Genomic DNA, 21,230 nt, shown 5'->3' on the forward strand with positions numbered 1-21,230 from the left:
TTCCTTTCCTTTCCTTTCCTTTCCTTTCCTTTCCTTTCCTTTCCTTTCCTTTCCTTTCCTTTCCTTTCTTTCTCCTCTTCCTAGTAAATCTTCCTCCTCCATGCAGAATAAGCACTTCAAGCTGGACATTGAGTTTACTGGAATCCTGCTAATGGGAGTGGGACTGTAGTTTCTAACTGCAGGAACTCCCACTGGCATACAGCTTGGGTGGACCAGACTTCTCTGGACTCGAGGAGGATGCTGTAACTTTATCCTGTTCCGCAAACCTGTTTTCTAAGTGTCTAGGAAGTAGTCCATAAGGAGGACAGACTGTATACCTAGAGCCCTGAGGTACTTCAGAAATAACCCCTTCCATATTGTTATATTTATCTTGATCCAACCCAGCTCTCTGGGCAGAGTTATCACTAGCATATATACTTATATTTCACTTGCAGCTCTCAGCATTTCATAAGTTCAGATTAGTAAGGTATTGCCTATACTACATTGTAAAGTTGGTTATCTTTGTACCTGTAAGACTTCTTATTTAGCTGCATTTGATCTTTTTGAAGATTTCATGGATCTCAATTCTATTACTAAATATAGATGTTTTCCTTTACTTTTTTGCATAGCAATTGATATCAGTACATTCTGTGTCTTTATTCAGACTCCTATTAACATTGAATAGAACAATTTAAATCTGATTATTACAACATAACACTAGAAACCTCTCTCGTGGATACAATCTAACCATTCATATAAAGCTGCTGAGTATAGTCACATTACAGTGAATTAGCTTTCTCTGGAGGCTAGCTATGCCGATACTGAAGACATCACACATAGTGCCTCAACTCTAAGGGTATGTCCTAAGAACCCCAGTGGATGTCTGAAACCATGGGTAGTAGCAAACCCTATTTATGCCGTTTTCTCATTCATACATACCAATAATAAAGCAAGAGCACAGAGGCAGGAAGACCACAGAGCACTATTGCCTTAGCTCTCTCTTAACTTCTCTCGACCTGATCTTTCATTTGTAAAATGATTGTCTCATTCACCTATTAGAAATGTTTGGGGGCAGATATAGGACATCATGAAAGAGCACAGGGAAGCTTGGTTTCAATTCTAGATCTTAGGTTTCATCGCTAGCGTTTTTTTTTTCTTTCTTTCTTTCTTCTTCTTTTGTTTTTTTTCATTTTATGTATTTGGTACAAGGTCTCACTGTGCAGCTTGGACTCGTAGTGATCCTCCTGTTTTCAGCCTTCCCGACACTGGGATTACAGGTGTGTACCACCACGCCTGGACTCAGTTGTCAGCTCAGCATGCTGGGAGGGTGGGACCAGTGAGGCCTGCGGGACTAGGGATCAAACCCTGGTCCTTGCGCTTACTAAGCAGGTGCTTAATCCACTGAGCTATCTCGCTGGCCCTTTTCTTTTTTTCTTTTTTCTTCTCTTTGTTATGCCTTCCACATGTATCATGAGCTGCCTAGAAGATAGGCATCCCTTTTTCCTAGCTGACTGTTTGTCAGGGATATTGCCTAGGAAATATTTCTCAGTTCTAACAATCTGTGATTTTATTGATCTTATAAAATTTGATTTAGGTTTCTTCAAAATTATTCAATTAACATATCATTTTAGTTTGTTCCAGTCTTTCAATATCATCAACCACTATTCATTCAAATTGATGAAAAAAGGGAAACATCACCGGGTATCTAAAAAGCCAAATTACCTCTTGAGTTTTTAACAACTTAATCTAAAATACGGATATGTGATCTAAACTGTGAAATAATCATTGAGCAATCCAGGCCTAGCACTATCACATAGTAAACATTTCCTTTGATAAATTTGCGATATCAAAAATTAATCCAAAAGTGAATCTGCTATCCATCCTACTAGTGCACACCTCTTTCCAGCTACTGCTGGGACCAAGGGCATGAGATTTCTCCATAGAAGGGACTTGCAGTATATTTTTCTTTTGTTTAAAATGTGTTTATTCTCTCTGCTTGTACATTTGATTTTATTGCTAAACATCAAAGGAAGAGTCCCTGTTCTTCTCCTGAGTGCATGCTTTGCATATACCCTCAATTTGCAAAAAGTCAGACAGATATTATCAAAGAGTTAAGTAGTGTAACAGTCACAAAAAGTTATGAACAGAATCTTCTCTAATGAGCTTACCTCCTTTAACTGTGACTGAGTATGTCTGTGTCATACATCTTTATTTTTACCTAAAAGTTGAAATAATGATTTATGGATCAATTACAGAAATACTTTTAAGCATCTTGAGAATTTTTAGTAAACATAATCCAGTTTACATGTGAAGCAACTATAATAAATAGGAGTAGGATAAATCTGAATATAACTCAATGTGCATATTTAAATATAAAAATTATGTAACTTTAGAAACTATAGCTGGATCCATACTCTAACAAAATAACTTGTGTATAGTTAATATGCAAATACATGCTGCATTTAATTAAAAGGTTTTTTTTTTACAGTGGTTTATAGATAATGTAAAATAGACTAGAAATAAAACTGATTTTTATGTGTCTGAGGTAGACAGTCTACATCACTCTTTCATCACTCTCATATTCTCATAGCTTGGAAAGATTTATTGTGTATAGTCTTATACAAAGCCTGGGCAGGGTCATGAAGTCTGTTCTTTCTTTATACAGTGAGAATTAGTATCATGATTTTTTTTTTACAGCAATATTCAGTATCAGGAAAATCATTGGTTAGTAGATTGGTTCTAAAAGTAGAAATGCTGAGGATATTTCAAACTAAAAATAATAGTATAAACTAGAATTAATTTTGTCATTCTCAGTTCTTTAGATAATTTAATAAGTGGAAATGAATTTTGCTTCCTTTTATGTATATAGCCTTAAATTTAATTTTTTAATATGACCTTGTAAACAAATTATTAACTTTACCTTTCTTTAGGACAAGATTTGAAAATGCCCAGCGTGATATTTGTTCTTGACTTTTTCTGAGCTTTGTGATATGCATTCAGTACTAGTTCTTGATAATTTGTTAACAAGGCGTTTTTAACACTTTGGACAGATGCACATACTGTTTTCAATCTTCACGGTTAATTATTCGATTTTGTATTTGATGCCAGAACACCCTGACTCCTAATCACTGCTCATTGTTGCAAGTCCATTATATTCTAACTGTTTGAGTGCTCCCATTGACCTTGAACTGACATTATAAGCTGTGTCTAATCTTTTCAGTCTATATTTCTAATGCTTCTTTTCTTTTTTCCTTTTTCCGATCCCTGCTTAGCATCACAATGGGGCTGCCTCTGAGCCCCGCAGCTGACTCCGCCCGATCTGCGAGGCATGCCCTTTCCCTCATTGCCACTGCCAGACCACCCGCCTTCATCACCACCATAGCCAAGGAGGTGAGCGGAACTTCTCAGTGAGTTCCATCTTCTCATTTAGGGAAATATTGGATATTGAGATCTGGGAGTTTATATTCACAAATAATCCTCCCAGTTTGTTCTAAAACTAATAAGTTAATGATTTATTACTAAAATGAATGCACATGCCTCTGTGCTTAACATTGAATCCAGTTGTACATTTATTACTTGTGCTTTTTTTGTTGTTCATTTCTGCTCTCCATTCTTATAAATATTTGACAGTAGTTTCTCAGCCTGAAATGTAGGAGGCTTATATGAAACATAGTAGAGATAGTAACATTTTTCAAGTGTAAAAACCTACCTCTAATCAAAACTAAATGTATTTAGCACTGGATCTCCAAATGTAAACAAAAAATATAAGTCATAAACTTGCTAATTGTTTTTCCTATTAAATGTCACAGATAAAGACTTGAATGCCAATTGATTCTCACATTCTTAGTGTTCTAACTAATTGCCCACATCTAACTGAAAAACTAGTAAAGAACAATGAAGCCATTATAAAAATCTTTTCTATAGGTCTTAGTAGTGGGACTAAAAAGAAAGGAGGTGTGCTCTAAATTTTTTTAAAGTTATTCCATTTCAGCATGAATAATGTGCAGACTCAGTGTCCGTAGGGTATGGGTTCTGTCTGAGTTGTTTTTCCTGTAGCTATGATGAATTTTTAAAATACTAAATAAATACCTCTGAGTCTACTCTGATAACCTGAAACCTATTGGGCCCATGTCTGCCCCAGAGCTATCCTTAATAAGCATGCTATAAATATTTGTGATGTGAAGTTAGCCAGAAGGGAGGAAAGAGGTCCTAATAGCAGTTTGTATAGGTGATTAGGAAGCACTAGAATTTTGAATTTACTTCTAAAATAAATTTACAGACTGGAAGCATATGCTTTCTAATAGTGCATAGTGTGACAGGAAAGTTCCACTATATTTAAATACATACATCTATAAGTGAGATATATATAGATCTAGATATATAGATATAGATATATAGAGAGATTGTATATAGGTAAATGAATAATTTTGCTAGCTATGGAAAATTTTTTACCAGTTTTTTTCAGGCATGAAATGTACACAGATAGGATTGTTGACTACATTAAATAAGTCCTACATTAGTCTGACAGGTCCTTATGTTTTTTAACTTAATTTACACAATTTATATATAAGTATTTGTATATGGCCTTTTAAGACCAATGCTTTGGACTCATTCCACTCTAGCTTTTGGTTCCAAAAGTATTTTAAAATACTCTGATTATAACCATTTGTACTTACTGCCTTTTACAAAGAAGTTATGTTTTACTCTGTTTGCTTAGATTATATTTCTTACTATTATCACTATCCCGTATCTCAACCTTATTTGGGATCCTGGGTCATATCTTAAACTTCCTGGACATCTCCTAACTATGACATATACTTTAGTGCCATATGTGCTGAATTCACAAACTTTAGTCTGGTTTTGTAAAAATATTACATTAGTAATGTATTAAGGTCTCATATAGGACTTAGGAACATACAGAATTTTGTTACTCAGTACATACTGAGTTATTATACTCAATATTATTTTTATGATAAAAAGCATTTCCTGATGTGCCTCAGTGATTTGCTGTTTTTCCTATTGTATTAGTAAGTGAAAAACAAGCCTGTGGCTAGAAATTTAAAACTGTATCAGTGGCCATCATAGCTAATGCATGGAAATATTTTTATAGGTACACAGACACACAGCTCTTGCAGCAAATACTCAGTCACAGCAGAATATGCACACTACAACTCTTGCCCGAGCTAAAGGGGAAATTCTGAGAGTCATTGAAATACTTATTGAAAAGATGCCTACGGATGTTGTTGATCTTCTTGTAGAGGTAAGAATAACCTGTTTTAAATGATACATCAGCACCTTAAATTAAATATCATAATGTGTTAACATGACATAACACCTTTATTTCCAGTATCTTTAAATGATAAGGAGAAAGAGAGGGAAGGAAATGGTGAGTGAATGACAAAGAGAAAGAAAAAGAGCAAATTAACATGAATTAACTTTTGTTTGATTTTGGAAGGAAGGCCTTGGTTAAGTTTCCTCAAAATCAAGATGATCACTCTTCATTCACCATTCACATGAAATTGGACTGTATTAGAGTTTTCATAAGCATTATATTCTCCTTTATGAGGTTCATCAGAAATAAACAAGATGTATAATGTGTTTGAATAAATGGTAGCTTTTTGGTACATGAATTGACTTTACAGTAAACAAGTTTGTTTGCGTTTTTCTACTGTATTGCTTTAAATTCTCTCACAGATAACACAAAGAATAATATGTATGGTATAGATGCTTAAAACTGCTTTTGTTTTATTTTATGTAAATGCTGTAACCAAATTATATATATGTTTTTGTGGCAAACAAGGCCTAACATGATAACTTAAATTTTAGAAAATAAAGCATTAGAAATTAACTCTAAGTTCTGTCTTTTCTGTCAAAGGTTATGGACATTATTATGTACTGCCTTGAAGGATCTTTAGTTAAAAAGAAAGGTCTTCAAGAGTGTTTTCCGGCTATCTGCAGGTAACGACTCCTTTAAGAGCACGCAAAACAATAAACAGCTTTCAGTAAGGAAAACTTTGTAAAAATATTTAAAATACTTTTGAAAAAGTCTCGATTAGAAAGCCAATTATTAATTAGTTAATTAATATCTGCTTACTTTCTAAAACAACTTAAGCATTGTGTGGGCAAAAACACAAATATAGTGAAACAGTCTGCTTGAATGGGTCATGTTTTGTCCACAACTCAGAAAATAAATAAGAGGTAGCATCCTCTGAATATCTTTGTATTCTTACATTCGTTGCTCAAATTATTATTTATATTACAGAATGGAGTTCAGAAGCTTCTAGCTTTCAGGCAGAAGAAAGCTTTGTTTTGTTTTTTTTCATTCACTGCTAAATTTTATTTTTTAATATAATGACCAGTATTTGCCCTATGTCCTATCGGGTATAGGTTTTTTTGCTATGAAAAGATAGGGTTAGAACCTATGAAAATCTAGGACTCTTATAAACAATATTAAAAATGTTAACTGTGACTCTAAGCTTATGTGTCCTATATACATGTAACAAGATGAAGATTGGTTTGGTGACAAAAGGTAGTAAAATATAGTAAAAAGTATAGAAAAATGTTTATTTTTTAAGTTAGATTCTCCAAATGTTTATAATTTGAAAAATAATTTGAGGCACGTTTTATTAAATTTTTTTCACTCTATGTAATGAGTAGAAATAGTATTTAAATTTATTACAGATAGTAGACTTTAGAAAACTCAAACTACATTTATGTAACATTTTTATGAGAAGTTTAGTGATATCCTTACTTATTTTTGCTAATTTCTGTGAGTACATTGATAATTTCTGGCACTACATTATGCCACTGTGTCCTGTGTATTTCCTGGTATCTCAGCATGTGCTTCCTTAATTGGTTGTACTCCGTGATCTTTCCCATATCAGTTTCTGTATTTGCAGCAGGCTTTTATATCTTAGTGTCTTCATTTTACAGTCTTTATTTATGCCACATAAAAGTTAAACTGTGAACGCAGGTAGAGTACACTACAGCACACATGTATGCAGATGTGTATTTTCTTGAGATACACATTAGGCAAATTAAAATACAGTTGTTTTTAATGCTGTGCCACATAAATTCTAGTTTATATACTTCTTATTAAATAGTATATTGAATCTTTTGTGCATTTGCTTTTTTTTGCTATAATTTTATTAATAAACAAATAGCAATGAGACAGTTTCAAAGCAAATCGGTAGGACAGTTTCAATAATTAACACACTGCATACATTCTTCTTAGTGGTTAATTGCTGTACAAGATGCGGACCTGACATCCCATTTACAAACACCATTAGAACAAATCATTCTATTCATTAAGAGAATGTAACTATATATCTATCCTAACCACTTTGAATACACAGATACAAAATGGACATTCATCTGTATCCCCTTTTTTTGTTAAGTTCCGTTATTTGAATATTATAAGTGTGTAAACTCAGCAAAACATTCCAAAAGAGTCCAGCAGCCCACAGTAGTATTGGGTCTTCCGCTTCACTGGCAATGTCACACATTGATGACCTGAGTCCCCCACAGCTCAATAGAACAGCATGGCTTTACTTCTTATATTTCAACTTCATACTTTTCTACTGGATGGTTAAGACCAAGGTAAAGCAGGACCTATGCAACAAGAGTTGTAGCTTTTGGGTCTGATAAGGTCAGTGAAATCCCCTCAGGATTTATCCTGAGATCCTGTACCTCAGATTGTAGAACCTTTGTCAGTGTCAGCCATGTGGATGAGTCATGGCCATTGCTTGGCCAGTGTGCTCTCTGTGAAAGCCTGAGAGAATGTTTTCTCTCCATGTGACTCTCCTTAGGCACTCTCTACATCATCAATCACTTTCCTCTTTGGCCCCATAATCTCCTTGATCAGAAAATTTGGGACACTACCGAGTTACATGATGTTGTGCATTTGCTTTTAATAATACATATAACTGCTGTTTTCCCAATCAGTTGTTACTTACCTAAAGAAACATTTAAGTGAGAACACACATGGCTCTCACTTAGTGGAGGTGAGGAGGAAGTGATTCTATTGGCCTTACATAATGAATGTTAACAAAGTAGTCCTTGGAAGCATCAGCCACTGCTATGTAAATAAGCATCCTGGAGTTGATGTAAGCAAATTGCTCAGTGTTTAAAGGCCTTTGCCAGAAGCTTGTCTCCTCCACAAGCAGCATCCTCCCATCCTTAAGTCTCCCTCATCTGCCACATATCTGATCTTGTCACTGTGTTGTCCTGGAAGAGGAAGGAGGCATCTGTCTTAGCTGAAAACTGGATATACATTATTTTTTCTTATTTGCCTGAAAGCAGTTGTGTTTTATTTATTAATTTGATGACATTTATTGAACAGCTGCTGTGTATCAAGTATGAGCTTAGGTCTGGGGAAGTAATGATGCCTAAGATCATAGTCTCAAGGAAATAGGGAGGTATTTATACAGAAAGACAGGTCTGGTTTCTGTGTTAACAAAGTATTCCTTGAAAACATCAGCCAGGTTCTGAGTTATGTAATGTATAGAGTACTTCAGTTTGGCATATAAGAATCTCAGAAAGTTTCATAAAGGAGCATGCAAAACAGTAACATCTGCAGAAAGCACTTTAATAAAAGTGGCTATCAAATGGAGAGAGGAGCTAGCTATGGTGACACATACCTGTAATCCTAGCGTTCAGGAGGCTGAGGCAAGAGGATCACCATGAGTTCAAGGCCAGCCTGAACTGTCTAGTGAGACCCTATCTTTAAAAAAAAAAAAAATTAAAAGAAGAGAGAGATTTGTCATCTGAGGGAATTGAGATGAAGGTTGTGGTAGGAGTGGTGGTAGGTTCTGGGACAACCTCACAGAAGAGTTGATCCTTGCAGAATAAATGTGTGAATGTCATCTAGAATTGCACAGAAAACCAGACTAGTAAAATATTTGGAGGAACAAAATTATGCAGTACATTTTGTAAATGCAGTGTGATAAGGTAGTTAAAAAATAAGTTGAGTACAGAAGTTTGGCATAGTACCAAAGTGCAGGTCATTGAATTTCATACAAACCAAGTTTTCCCAGTGGTTGACCAGCAATGGAAATACTTTTGCCAAAAGGTGGTGTCTTAATTACTTTTATCATGACTGAGACAAAATACCCAACACCCAAAATTAAGGGAAGAAAATTGTTTTTTCTTTTTCTTTTTTTTTTTTTTTTTTTTTTTTTTTCAGTACCAGGGTTTGAACTCAGGACCTTGTGCTTGCCAGGCAAGTGCTTATTCTACTGAGCTATCTCCCCGTCCAAGAAAATTTTATTTCAGCTCACAGTTTATAGAAGGCTCATTCCATAGTCAGCTGGTTCAAATATAGGGCAGCATGACATCATAGGGAAGAAACACCTCATGGCATGGCAGACAGCAGACATCGAGCAGAAAGCAGCAAGCCTCCCTTCCCTTTTTATCCAATCTAAGCTACCAGCCTTTTGAATGATGCCACCCATACCCAGAACTATACTAAATCAATCATTGGACTAGTTCAGTACCACACATCCTTCATCTCAGTACCAAACGTCTGGATCAGTGATAGGGAACAATTTAGAGATTTCAGTGATAACAAGTAGTTGGCTGTGGCATTCAGGCTCTAGGTTTGCTACCATTGCCCTAGATCCAGCCAGCTCTGAAAAACCCTACCTATGAGCACATAAGGCCTGGGGTGAGGCATGGGGAGATCTTGATATAAGTTATAACACTTGGTAAGATATGAACTGATGAAGCCTCAGGTTCATAATAGTTATTAAATTATGTTACATAGTTTTAAGGCTCAGAAGATATAAGTCACATAGGCCCCATTTATCTGAGTGCTAGCCTATAAACATAGAAAGATGATCAACCATATAAACTCATAGTTTATCTTAAATATTAGTTAGTCTAGATAATAAATTATGGGGTGCTTCAAAGAGCACTAAGATTGGATAAGACTTCAAAACTTTTACAAAACAGGAGGACCACTACGAGTCCAATCTGTGTAGTGAGACCCTGTAGACACTGTACTAAATACATTAAAAAAAAAAAAAAACTTTTACAGCGTGATGACATTATACTTATTAGCCTACTTTTACTGGGTTCATAAATGAACATAAAGGTAACATCTTAACAAAAACTAAAATTATTTTATTTAGTAGCTGCAACTCCTGTGCCATTGTCCTAAGTGCCTTGCAGTTCTTCTGAACCCTCTATTCATAAATGCCCTCAATAAATATGAAATTCCAATGGACATTGACAGCTTTTCTGTGGGTCAGTGACACTTGTTTTTAAAACCTCAATCCAACTTTGCATTCTTCTTTCTCTCATTTTCCTTTCTTTTGCTCTTTCTTATGTCCAAATGCTATGGGCTTTAAGGTAGGCTAGTTTCTTTGATGTTTCTCTACACTGACACTCAGTTGCTGTGGTTGATAGATGAAAAAGGGTGGACAGCTTCCTTTAGTACTCAGAAATGACATGATGTTTATGGAAGCACCCAACAAAACACTGGTGATTTATGTATTCAGAAACATTGGTTTCCTGTAGGTCTCAATACCTTGATAACACTGTGAAAACCCAAAATGTCTGTAAAAATCAGTTAATATATATTTCAGAGTATTTTATATGTGTAAAAGTTACAAAGTGATGTTATTTCTGACTGCCAGAAAAAAAAAATGTTTTTTTTTTTTTTCCTGTTTTTGCTTCACAACCAATACACAAGACTGAAAATCCAGGGCTCTTATAAACAATATTAAATATGTTAACTGTGACTCTAAGCTTATGTGTTCTGTATACATGTAATTGTTACAAGATGAAGATTGTTTGAGTGACAAAATATAGTAAAATGCTTATTTTAAAATTAAGAGTCTCAAAATGTTTATAATTTTAAAAATAATAATTTGAAGAAATTACCAACAAAGTGAAAAGGCAACCCACAAATTTCAAAAACATCTTAACTAATAAGCACTCAGACAAAGATCTGCTCTCTAGAATTTATAAAGAAGTAAAAAACACTAGGGCCCCAAAATTTAAAGACCCAATCCAGAAATGGGCATCCGAGATGAACACATGCTTCTCAGAGGATGAAATTAAAGAAGCGAATAAATCTATGAAAAAATGCTCCACATCACTAGCTATCCATGAAATGCAAATTAAAACAACATTGAGATATCATCTCACCCCAGAAAGAATGGCTATCATAAAGAAATCACCCAACAACAAATGTTGGAGAGGCTGTGGGGAAAAAGGTACCCTTCTCCACTGCTGGTGGGAATGTAGACTGATGTAACCGTTATGGAAATCAGTATGGAGACTCCTTAGAAAAGTTGGACTGGATCCCATGGATCCCATTTAAACCACCTACTGGGAATAATCCCAGAGGATCTGAAAACATCATATCATATAGTGATATATGTGTGCCTATGTTTATAGCAGCACAATTTGTGATAGCCAAATCTTGGAAACAACCAAGATGCCCATCACCTGAGGAATGCTTGAAAAAGATGCGGTATTTTTACATAATGGAGTATTATTCAGCTATTAAGAATAATAAACTAGAAGCCTTTATATTGAAGTAGATGCCACTTGAACATACACTAATAAGTGAAATAAACCAGACACACATATGTAAATATCATATAGTTTCCCTAGTATAAGAACTCAAAAGAAGAAATACAAATAGAAAGGTATAATACAAGTGAAAGGAAAGCAGGATCTCGAGGACTAACTAATCAAGAGAGGGAAAGGAAAGAGCTAGGAAACATGATCATGCCAAGTCATACAGTTATATGTAGAAGATAGGCTAGGCAATGATCCTGAGAATCTCCAGAAGATTTTTGAATCTAGCAGTTAACTGGAAAGATTCTCACCCTGACTAACTATATATACTGATACCTGTGAACTAAGCAACTGCACTGCAGATGGTAATCTGTAATAGTAGTTTCATGGTTGGAATGCCTGTCATTCTGGTCTTCTGAATACGGGCTGCTTGTCATGACATGCCAGTTGCTGTGGTGCTCTCTCTCAGGCAGATGATTGTTCAAAAAGAAGGGGCTGGTGAATGAAGGCAAGAGACAGGAAAAGGAATATTGTGGGACTGTCCTGCTTCAAGGTTGTATATGGTTAGATTTTTGGACTTATATGTAAACATAAGAAGTATATAATTCTTTATGCCTATTTTTAAAAATATATTCTAATCTCAATAAAATTATGGAAAAAAACAATTACAAAAAAATAATAATTTGAAGCACGTTTTGTTAATTTTTTTTCTTTTCACTCTATGTAATAAGTAGAAGTAGTATTTAAATTTGTTAAAGATAGTTACCTTTAAAGTGAAGGAATTTCTCCCCAACAGTAAGCAGGCACTTGTGCAGCTAAGTGTTGTCCTCTGACTCATTTCTGACAGGGTGTACCTGGCAGGTCTAGTGTCAGGTCATAAAGGTTGAGGGCTAAACTCCCACAACTGACCTCTCTCCTCCTCACCTTAGATGCCAGTCACAAACCCTGGTTTGTTTTTTCTTCTCATCCCTTGGGTATAATTCAGGGTTCTACAACTCCCTTTTGTGTTTTATTGATTTGCTAAGTTAACTCACAGAATGCAAAAGAAGTACTTACATTTTCCTGTTGATGATAAAGGGTATTACAGTGAACACAAAGTAAGAGCTGCATAGGGTGAGGCATGGAAAGAAGGGTATGCCACGCCCTCTTTAACCACCGTCCACCTCCAGGAACCTCTAGGTATTTAGCTGTGCTAAGCCTTCTCCATTTGGATTTTTATTGAAAGTTCATTGTATAGGCATGATTGTTAATAGGCTGTGTAGGGAAACACTGACAACTTTGTCTATTCAGATTCTTTTTGTCCTCTCTGTACACCACTCCTTCCTGCAAGGTATGGTACATGACCCCTCTGGAATGAGCCAGATCTTATATGCAGCCTACTACTGAGCAAGCAAAGATGAGACTGTTCCTTCATTAGTGGGCTCCAAGACATGAAGGAAGAAAAGATTCAAGTTTCTATGACCTACCTTAGTGAAGGAGTTAGGAACCAGCAACTGTTGAGCAAAGCAGAATAAGACCAAACAAAAACATAACATACATATATACAGAGAGAGGTGTAAATTTGTGTTATCACTTTCGTATCCATAAAATTATGTAGTGTTATAAATATGATCTTTATATTTAAAATTAATTCAATTAAAAGCTAATATATATGGTGGAATCATTAACTGTTTTAACATAGAATATAAATTCTGTTTAACTGAGCCCTAAAATGAAATACTATGACACACTAAATCATCCTGGGTTTGTTTTTAATTTGTTCTACTTTGTTATTTTTGTTTTTACACCTTGACCAATGGGTTTATGATTCTGATATGCAATGGGTTTGTAATTTTAGGATCAGGATTTAAAAACTTGCAGTTATGTTTTTAAGATTTTCTTTGACAAGTATTTCTCAGATTTCTATTATATTCTATTATGAAAGACCAGGTTTTTTTTGTTTTTGTTTTTTGTTGTGTATTTTTAGGGAAAGGTCTACAGGGTGTTCAGGGACTCACTATTAGATTGGACTTGAAGTAATCTACCTGTTTACAGCCTCACAAAAGCTGGGATTATAGGCCACCATGCCCAGTCTCAATTGCAGTCTCAGTGCATCCCTGGGGCAGGGCCAGCATGGCAGACCAGGGGATTGAACTCCCAGCCCCTGCACCTGCCTAAGCAGGCACTTTAATCCGCTGAACTATTTGGCCAGCCCTTAGCCTGCTCTTAAGCTAACTGTGTAACCCAGGCTGGGCTTGAATTCAAACTGACCTCCTGCCTTGTGTTTTTAAAACCATTAATTCTCAAATCAAATTTTTAAGAAAGGCATTTTATAAATTTAAAACTTTTTGGACAATTAGATTGTGATACTTAGTAGTCAAATAACTGATAAAGTTGCATCTCCAAGATAAAAACCCAGACATTCTCATTTATTTTCCATAGCTTTGCTTTTCAACTTTTAACCTGTACATATGTGTCTATCTCTGTCCTTTTATTCATACATAAATACATACATGCGTGCATACATATACCATATCCTTTGTTGATTTTATAACTTGTTTTATGCAGCCTTAAAGTTGACATAAAATATAAGTATAGTAAGGAGATTGAGGAAAAGGAAAAATAAAAGTTGCAAAGAAAGAGAAAACTTAGGGGAGGTTAGAGTTCTATGTCGTTCCAGAAGTGAGTTACACATTTATTGCTCAGCTTCCTAGGAGCCAGTGTGTGCAGTGGGGATGGCCCGCATCATACTGTTGATATAAATAGAACCATGCCTCAGAGAAATTTAGCTGTTTATAACACTCAGATCCACATGAAATTAGAAATTCCCATTGAAGGGAAATATGAAATATGTGTAAAAACAAAACCTAAGTATTGTTTTAGAGGTCATGTTCTGTTGTCTCAAGCCCTGGATCTTGGAATAAATCCAGAATCTCTACGGGAAATGCCTGTAGTCCTTCCTTCAGCCCATGCCTTCCGGATGTTTGAATTCAAACTGACCCTCCTGCCTTGTGTTTTTAAAACCATTAATTCTCAAATCAAATTTTTAAGAAAGGCATTTTATAAATTTAAAACTTTTTGGACAATTAGATTGTGATGCTTAGTAGTCAAGTAACTGATAAAGTTAACTTTTAACCTGTACATAAGTGTCTATCTCTGTCCTTTTATTTATACATAAATACATACATGTGTGCATACATATATACCCATACCCTTTGTTGATTTTATAACATGTTTTATGCAGCCTTAAAGTTAACATAAAATATAAGTATAGTAAGTGTAAGCCATATGTGGTCCATTTCTTTCTTTAGATATTTTAGTTTATATTCCTGCATTAAATTAATTTAATTAATTAATTTAAATTAAATTAAATAATTGAGAACTACATGTTTGGTCCTAGTTTTCTGGTCTTCTTCAGAGCTGTCTTTCGCATTTGTAGTCTACAGTGAGGAATCTTCCAGGAAAGGATGTTAAAAAACAGCCAGTACATGTTTTGTAGGACTATCATGTTAATGTCGGTTGGCACATCGTTTAATGTCCCTTTGTGAAGCTCAGGAGTTTATTCTTTTCTTTCTTTCTTTTTTAAAATGTATTTAGTACAAGGTCTATAGGGTCTCATTATGTAGATTGAACTCATAGTGATTCTCCTATTTTCAGCCTCCCAAGCACTGGGATTGCAGGCGCGCACCAGCACACCCAGTCTCAATGGCCAGCTCAGGGCTGGCATGGCATTCCAGGCATTGAACCCAAGCCGCTGTGCTCTGCCTAAGCAGACGCTTTAGTCTGCTGAGCTATTTGGCTGACCCTTTTTATTTTCTTTTAAATCCAATGACAGTCATTTTTATTCACTTCGGCCTAAGAAACCTTGAATGCATTTTGCTTTTTAATCTTTGCATATATGACTAGTGCTCAATTTAAAATTCTTTAGCCATTAGACAGATTAAAACCAAATTCTCTCATAATTTAAAAAATTATGGCTTGAATCACCCAAGCTCCTTAGCTTATCATCATATCCTCACTTCTATCTTGTTTTTATTATAGATGCACCATAACATGCTCTAGTATGCTCTTTTGTGGTATGTGTGTAGGTAGGTAGGTAGGTAGGTATGTAAGTGTGTATGTGTATAAGAATTATACCCAATTTCACTTTTATTTCAAAATCCATGAAAACAAGAGCATTGTGAGCCTAACATCAACTATGATTATTTTCTTAAAGGTTTCTCTGAATTTAATGAAAACCCTAGATCTTCCTGGAATAGTTTATGTAGCTGTGTATATTCTATAATATATCTAGTGAAAGACAAAAAGATCTCATGGTACTAAGTAGTTATAAATTTTATAGTCATAGACTTAAATAGTTCCTAATAATTCACATTTTTAGTTCCAAAGATATTACTAACACACTATTATCTGTTAATAATATAAGAAAATTACTTACATTTTATTGCCCTTGACAGAATATAGTATGTATAGCTTTCAAAAAAAGTTGTACAGAATGACTAATGTCAGAGTTTTCATCGAAGTAACAAATAAGACTATATTGTAACATAGAAATTAAATGCCACCTTTTAAAATCATGGGTATATTAGTAGTGGGGTTATTATAGATCATATTAGTTTTATGTTTATGAAGAAGCAGAATTGGAAATACAGCAAGGTGATATTTAAGAAATAAATGTGGGGCCAGCCAGATAGCTCAGTGGATGAAAGCACCTGTTTAGGCAGACACAGGGAATGGGGTTTGATCCTTGGTGTGCTGTGCCAGCCCCTGGGCGTGCTGAGACAGCAATTGAGACTGGGAATGGTGGCGCATGCTTGTAATCCCAGCGCTTGGGAGGTGAAAACAGGAGGATCACTGAGTCTAATCTCTGTGGTCAGCCCCTGTAGACCCTGTACTAAATACCCCTCCCCCCCCAAAAAAAGAAAGAAATATAGGTTGTTTGACATCTTGCTGACCTTTATTTTACCTTCATCTGTCACCTAGGTGATCTTCAAAAGCATTACCCAGCACTTTAGATAATTACTATTACAGACAGAATGAAGGAGGACTCTGAGTAATTATAATGCATATTTAATTGGCTGGAATATAAATAATACAGCTTCCTAGACACTAAGACTGTAGAACTGTTTTCAGGATGTGGAGGATAAACATCACTAAAAGCTTGAACTCATTGTTCAGATTTGGGTACAAGTTGTTACATAGGTGAACTTAAATCTCCCTGTAAAAGTCCCCCACAGCAGATCAGTAAGCATGAACTGCACCATGCTTGGGTCACTGTGATTATTTATTCCTCTTTTGGGCACCATATCAATACTTACCCCTTTTGAAGCACATCTTTAAAGTGCAGAAGCGTAGGGCTCTGCTTTTGCTGTGTTTTGCACAGGTGTTATTGAACTAATAAAAACGCATGCCGTAGACACACATTCCAAAAGGAATTATCATTATTCATTTTGCAAAAATATTTTTTCTAATGTCAGAGTAAAATTTAGGCTCTTTTCTGTTACTGTCAAAGATGAGAAATAAAGTTAGGTCTGAGGGTGTAGCTTAGTGCCAGAACACAGTTCCCAGCACAAGAAAAAAGGATGTAATATTCTGCAAATATTACATAAATAAAATGTAATTTTAAGTTTAATGCTCTTTTACTATGTTCTTGAGGGCCAATAGTAGCATAATAAATAACTAAAACTGGATATGGGATTTTAAAAATGAATGGGAAAATATAATTACATTTCAATAATCCCCCACATTTGACTTTTGGCCCCTTGAAATTCCCAGTCATCAATATTATAAGCATTTTTAAGAAAGGAGCTTTTGCTTCATTTCTGTTTTAATTCCCAAAGCAAATAGTAGGGGGCGTATCTGATCAAAGATCGTAACCTCCAAAATTCCAGAGATCCCTAATACATGCATTTGTTTTAAGGTTGAGACAATTTATTTGATATGTAACTAAAAGTGATTTAGCTTTTGTGCTTTTGAAAGACTTGCCAAGTACGTTTTCAGATTCAAAAAATCCTTTGTTGGACAGCATCGGCACTCAATGCCTGGGCCTGTGTAATGACACCAGCTACTCAGCTTCATGTGCTTAGCTCTTAATTTTTTTGTAGTAAAGGGCACCAGTTATTTCACTTAGCAGTGACCTTGCTGCATTGCTTTTATAAAATTACAAGTTGAGAAATTTTGAATCTGGCAAGGACCTTCTGTTTTGAATTATGTACACCTGTCTTTCTAGTCTTGGCAAACTGAAGAGCTGTTCTTGTGCTGACAGTGGATTCTCTTGCTGAATTCACGCACCTATAGTATTTAGATGCCAGTGGGATACCCATTTCTGACAGGACTAAACAAAAAAAGGAGAAACAAAGGAAGGTCCATTTTGTATCTGTATATGCAGAACAGTTAGGATAGATATACAGCTACTTTTGCTCAATTCAATGAGAAGAAAGATTTGTACTAATAGTGTTTGGACAGGATACCCTATCTGCATCTTGTACTATGGATAACCACTAAGAAGATAGCAATGTACAATATATTAATTATTGAAACTGTCCTATTAATGTTTTGAAACTGTCTTATTGCTATTTGTTTCTCAATAAAATAAGATAAAATAAAATAAAGAAAAAGAATTACTTTCCAAGAAAAGAAATACTGAGAAGGTATTGTATAGCTTTTTGGGGTGGGAGATGACAGGTCTTGCTATCCAGTCTAGGGTGGCCTTGAACTCACTATGGAGCCAAGGCTTGTCTTAAACTCATGACAATCCTTCTGCTTCAACCTCACAAGTGCTGGGATTACAGACCTGTGCCATCCTACCTGGCTGTGAAGTATTTTTTCAGATTTCCTTAATTCGAGACTGGTAGAAGACAGGTGGAATTTCTTATTTGTGTGTGTCTTTAATGTGTGACAATATGTAGTTTTGGCTGAATTTGTAGGGCAAAAATTAGAGAATTTGGCTTTATGGAAATCTCTCATTGAAAGACTATTTTAATAATACTTTACATCATTAGTTTTACCCAAAGACTCAACTTGCAGTTGTTTTTAAATATTAGTCCCAATGAACTTAAATCCATTTGTGTATCAGGTACTTTGAATAACTTTTTCACACATCTGTGACTTAATAGCACCTTCTAGCTGATAGTTAGACAAACTGGCTCACCGAGTTACACAGGTTTACTTTGTATTCTTACATTGTGTTCTACAACATCAAAATACCATATTTGCTGTTAATTACTGTTGAGTGCATCAAAAATTCAGTGAATATTGGGAATCCAGATACAGTGCTTCAGAATTCTAATTTTTATTTGAAAGTTTAAATTTTATCATTGTCAACTAATTCTGGTAGTCATTTTTGTGGACAGGCTTACTTTTTAAAAAAGTGTCTTCCAAAAACCCAAGTCCAGATAACCAGAGATTGTCTTTCAGGTATACTTTCAAATAAACAGGTTCCATGAAAAAGAGCTAGTTCATCTTTCAACTCAACTTCACAACTGTTTTAGCCTATTTTGTTCTTTCCATGGGGCCACATTTATTCATACCTCAGGATTTTTGTTTCCATCTCTAACAAGCTCCCCCTGCAGACACTGGTGTTCCCTGCTGGGGGTCATCACTCAGATCAGCCTCTCCTAACGGCCACTCTGGGGTCTAGAGTAGCCGGCTTTTCATCACCATCATGTTGCCTCTTACCTGCGTAGAACTTAGATCACAGAACTCTTCTTGTTCATGTTTTTCTTTTTTGGAGACCTAAAGACAAGGAGCCTTTTCTGATTAATTTCTGTTATTTTTTTAACAGCCTTAACTGTTTTTTGGGGTTTTTTTTGTTTTTTGTTTTTGTTTTTGTTTTTTGATACAGTGTCTTGTAATTCAGGCTGGCCTTGTATTCACTACATAGTCCACACTGGTCTCAAACTAGTAGCAGTCTTCTTGCCTCAGCCTCCCAAGTGCTGAGATTACAGGCATGTGCCACCATGACTGTGGAGCCTTAACTTCTGACTGCATGGAAGTGAAGACCCTGTGCTGGCAGTAAGAATTCCAAGTGTCGGGCTGGGGAGATGGCTCAGTAGAATAAGTGCTTCCCTGGCAAGCACAAGGGCCTGAGTTCAATCCCCGGTTCCACAAAAAAAAAAAAAGAATTCCAAGTGTCAGGGCTGACAAGATAGCTCAGCGAACTAAGTGCCTTCTTAGGCAAGCACAGGGACTGGGGTTTGATCCCCAGCACCACATGCTGTGCCGGCCTCACCCTTGGGCACACTGAGCCAGCCACAGAGTCCAGATGTGATGGCATATACCTGTAATCCCAGCGTTGGGGAGGCTGAAAACAGAACCACTACTGTCTGAGCTACATAGTGAGACCCTGTACCAAATACATTAAAAAAAAAAAAAAAAATTCCACGTGTCTTCCCAGGGACAGAAGGCCAGAGCAAAGAATCCAGACCTCTGCTTTACCCTGTCCCTTCCCTCTGCCACCTCACCTGTCCCTTCTTTACTTTTCAGGTGCCTTAATCCCCAGCCTTCACTTTCTGAGTTCAAAATATTCAAAAGTGTCTTCTGAGCAGTTCTAAGCAATTAGTGTTTAGCTTGCTTTTGTTTCTTTGAATATAAATTCTCAAAGGTATATAGTATGTATAATTCCACCACATATGAATAATGTATATAAAATATTTACACATTCTCTATAAAGTGTACAGATATATATAATCTGTATAAGATAAAGGTGTAGATACCCACACATATATACACATATACATACATAAACTAGAATGTATTTTCAAAGGTACAAGATGCTAAACCAAAAATTCTCTTAGGACCCGTTTTCACTCTTAAAATTATTGAGGGGCTCAGAGAACTTTTCTTTATGTGAGTTAAACTGTTAGTATTTGACATATTAAAATTTTAAATGAGAAATTTAAACGTTACTTATTTTATTTAAAAGTAACTCTTTGTATACCAATATAAACAATAACTGTGAAAAATTATATTCTCAACATAAAACAAATTGGAAGATTAGCGTTGTTTTATATTTTTGCCAATCTCCTTATTACCTTGCTTACCGAACACCAGCTGGGTTCTCCCATCGGAATCTACTTGCAGTCTATCTCATACCATGTAGAACCAGCAAAATCTAACTATATGCCCAGGAGAAGATGAATGTGAAAGGAGGACGTAACCTCTTAGCGCTAGTGTGAAGCCGGAGAGGCACTCTTTCTGGGTTTCCTTCACCACTGCAGGCAGTGGGTGAGGGAATTCTCAGTGGGGAGGACAGTGGCCTGCCGTTACCACACCTAGCTGTGCACCACGTGTGCACCACGGGAAGCTTCAGTTTTCAGAATTCTGATTTTTATTTGAAATTGGAATTAAGCTCCTGCATAAAGCAAGGAGCTTCTAGAGTCTCATAAGTATGCTGGTACACATTTATAAAATATTAAGGTTTTATAAATAGTAACTTTGCTTAATGACCAATTTCTCAGTAGTTATATTATTGCCATTTATTATAAAAATTCAAAAATAGGTTAAAGTGTATGCCTTCTAATATAGCTGTACTGTATTTAAATGCTGCAGCTTTTGGGTACTTTATAAAAATTCACTGCAATAATTATTAAGTGTAATTTTATACTGGACTTGGGGGAGATAACTCAGTAGAATAAGCACTTGCCTGGCAAACGCAGGGTCCTGAGTTCAATACCCAGTGCCACAAAAAAAAAAAAAAAAAAAGAACTGTATAAATTAAGTACTTAAGAAAAAAAAGGGGGTTT

At 35.6% G+C, this 21,230-nt stretch overlaps 1 protein-coding gene across 3 annotated transcripts in view; it reads left to right on the forward strand.

Moving 5' to 3' along the window:
* The window catches only part of Wdr7 (WD repeat domain 7), a 438,292-nt gene that overhangs the window by 324,095 nt on the left and 92,967 nt on the right, over positions 1-21,230 (forward strand). For all 3 annotated transcript variants that reach the window (XM_004623683.2, XM_004623684.2, XM_023715190.1), the window contains 3 exons: positions 3,252-3,369; positions 5,090-5,239; positions 5,855-5,937. In XM_004623683.2, the coding sequence (XP_004623740.1) occupies positions 3,252-3,369; positions 5,090-5,239; positions 5,855-5,937 (351 nt within the window). The remainder of the gene's footprint in view (positions 1-3,251; positions 3,370-5,089; positions 5,240-5,854; positions 5,938-21,230) is intronic.

The sequence above is a fragment of the Octodon degus genome, unplaced genomic scaffold (assembly GCF_000260255.1).
Source record: "Octodon degus isolate 3935 unplaced genomic scaffold, OctDeg1.0 scaffold00003, whole genome shotgun sequence".
Classification (NCBI taxonomy): domain Eukaryota; kingdom Metazoa; phylum Chordata; class Mammalia; order Rodentia; family Octodontidae; genus Octodon; species Octodon degus.